The sequence below is a fragment of the Antrostomus carolinensis genome, unplaced genomic scaffold (genome assembly GCF_000700745.2).
Source record: "Antrostomus carolinensis isolate BGI_N321 unplaced genomic scaffold, ASM70074v2 scaffold33053, whole genome shotgun sequence".
In the NCBI taxonomy this organism is placed as follows: Eukaryota; Metazoa; Chordata; class Aves; order Caprimulgiformes; family Caprimulgidae; genus Antrostomus; species Antrostomus carolinensis.
Genome location: NW_010306415.1, coordinates 16,472 through 18,141, shown reverse-complemented (window position 1 = coordinate 18,141; position 1,670 = coordinate 16,472). Strand labels below are relative to the sequence as shown.

At 60.1% G+C, this 1,670-nt stretch overlaps 1 protein-coding gene across 1 annotated transcript; it reads left to right on the top strand.

Annotated features, from left to right (window-relative positions):
* Nucleotides 1-7: 7 nt before the first annotated feature.
* CUNH1orf216 (chromosome unknown C1orf216 homolog) lies at nt 8-805 on the top strand (the record flags this gene model as incomplete). Its single annotated transcript, XM_010165137.1, has 1 exon — nt 8-805. A coding segment is annotated over one exon (798 nt), but the record flags the coding sequence as incomplete, so codon positions are not given.
* Nucleotides 806-1,670: the final 865 nt, after the last annotated feature.

Here is a 1,670-nt window from a genome sequence, read left to right as displayed (position 1 = left end):
TGCCCCATTCCGGGAGAGCCGTGGGGGCCCGGCACTGGGCACGGCCATCCCGGGAGCTGGGCATGGGCAGGATTCCAACTCCAACTTCATGGGAGAGGTGTGTGACAGCAACGAGAACTGGAGCTGGGCAGCGCCGGGGTCCCCGCTGGAGGAGAGCTCCAGCCAGAGCGAAAACACCACAAATCCATCCCATAATCTGCTGTTATTAACGCAGAGACAGATGGTCCAGGGCCGACTTAGGTACATCGCCCCCGGCCCGGGCACCTTGCGGCCGCGTCTCCCCGAGCAGGGGGTGCGCAGCCCCCCCGAGGGAGCAGAGGTCGGTGGGGCAGGGGGCCAAAACGCCGCTGAGGAGCCGTCTGGGGGATGCGGCAAGGCCCCGAGCTCCCCTGCTGAGGACAACGGCTACGCCAGCAGCTCCCTCAGCATAGACAGCCCCGAAAGCGCCCGCGGGAGCTCCTGGGCCCCTCTGGCCGCTGTCCCCCTCCCTGTGAGCCCACCCCATCTGGGGACAGCCGAGCCTGAGCCGGGGACCCTCTTCCCAGCGCTGGCAGAGGCCGTGCAGCACCTCCAGGACAAGGAGCGCTTCAAGGAGCGGGAGAAGGAGAAGCACCACATCCAGCTGGTGATGTACCGGCGCCTGGCCCTGCTGCGCTGGATCCACGGCCTCCAGCAGAAGGTGGTGGACCAGCAGAACCGGCTGCAGGAGAGCTTCGACACCATCCTGGACAACCGCAAGGAGCTCATCCGCTGCATGCGGCACGGCACGGCGTGTCCCGCCTCTGCGGCCACTCCCAGCCCCTGAGGTGCCACCAGCACTGCCACGTCCCAGCCCTCACACCTCCCGGCAGCGTGGGGCTGGCTTGTGGCATCCCTGTGCTGTGCCCCGGTGCTGAGCACCCGCTCTGTCCTCCCCATCGCTCTCCAGCGTAGTTGAGAGTCCCTGACACATTCATCTCAGTTTTCCCTCTGCCAGGGAACTCGTGTCCCTCTCCACCGTGTCCCACCACTCTGGGGACCATGTGGCATTGGGCTGGGTAGACCTCAGGGCCCTGGGGTTTGCTGAGCCCGGGGTGACGAGGCTCATCTTTTAAGTCTAATTTATGGTCCTTTGTATGAGCCTGGCTGAGCCGCACGGGACGGGCCCTCAGTGAGCTCCTGGTGCGGGAGTTTCAGGGCAGTGAAGCTTTTCAACATCCCTGGGCAAAGCCCTTCAGCATGTGCTTGGGCATGGGCACGAGCCCCCGTGTCACCCACATCACACCCCCACTGGTGTGCACCGTGGCTGGTGCTTTCGGGGCGGGCAGGGCGTACTGAGCTGTTCTCAGGACTCACCCCAGTGCGCTGCCTGATGAGGCACCTGTAAAAGCTTTGCAGATAAAATCTAAACTCATGCAGAGAGAGAGAGAGAGGAAAAAAAAAAACCAAACATTCTGAAAAGTGACCTCAGAACGCTTAAAAATAAATGTAAGTGTCAAGTGATTCAAATCCAATATATATTTTTTAGATTCAGTATTAGAGAAGAGTTAATTTAGATTTTTCCTTAGAGCCGGTGTGTATGGGCACATCTGTCTGTCGCGGAGATGCTTTAACACGGTGCATGATCAAGAAGCTGCTTGCAAAGTGGTGCTGTTGGTGTTTATATTCATTTATCATTCGAAAGCAAAGAG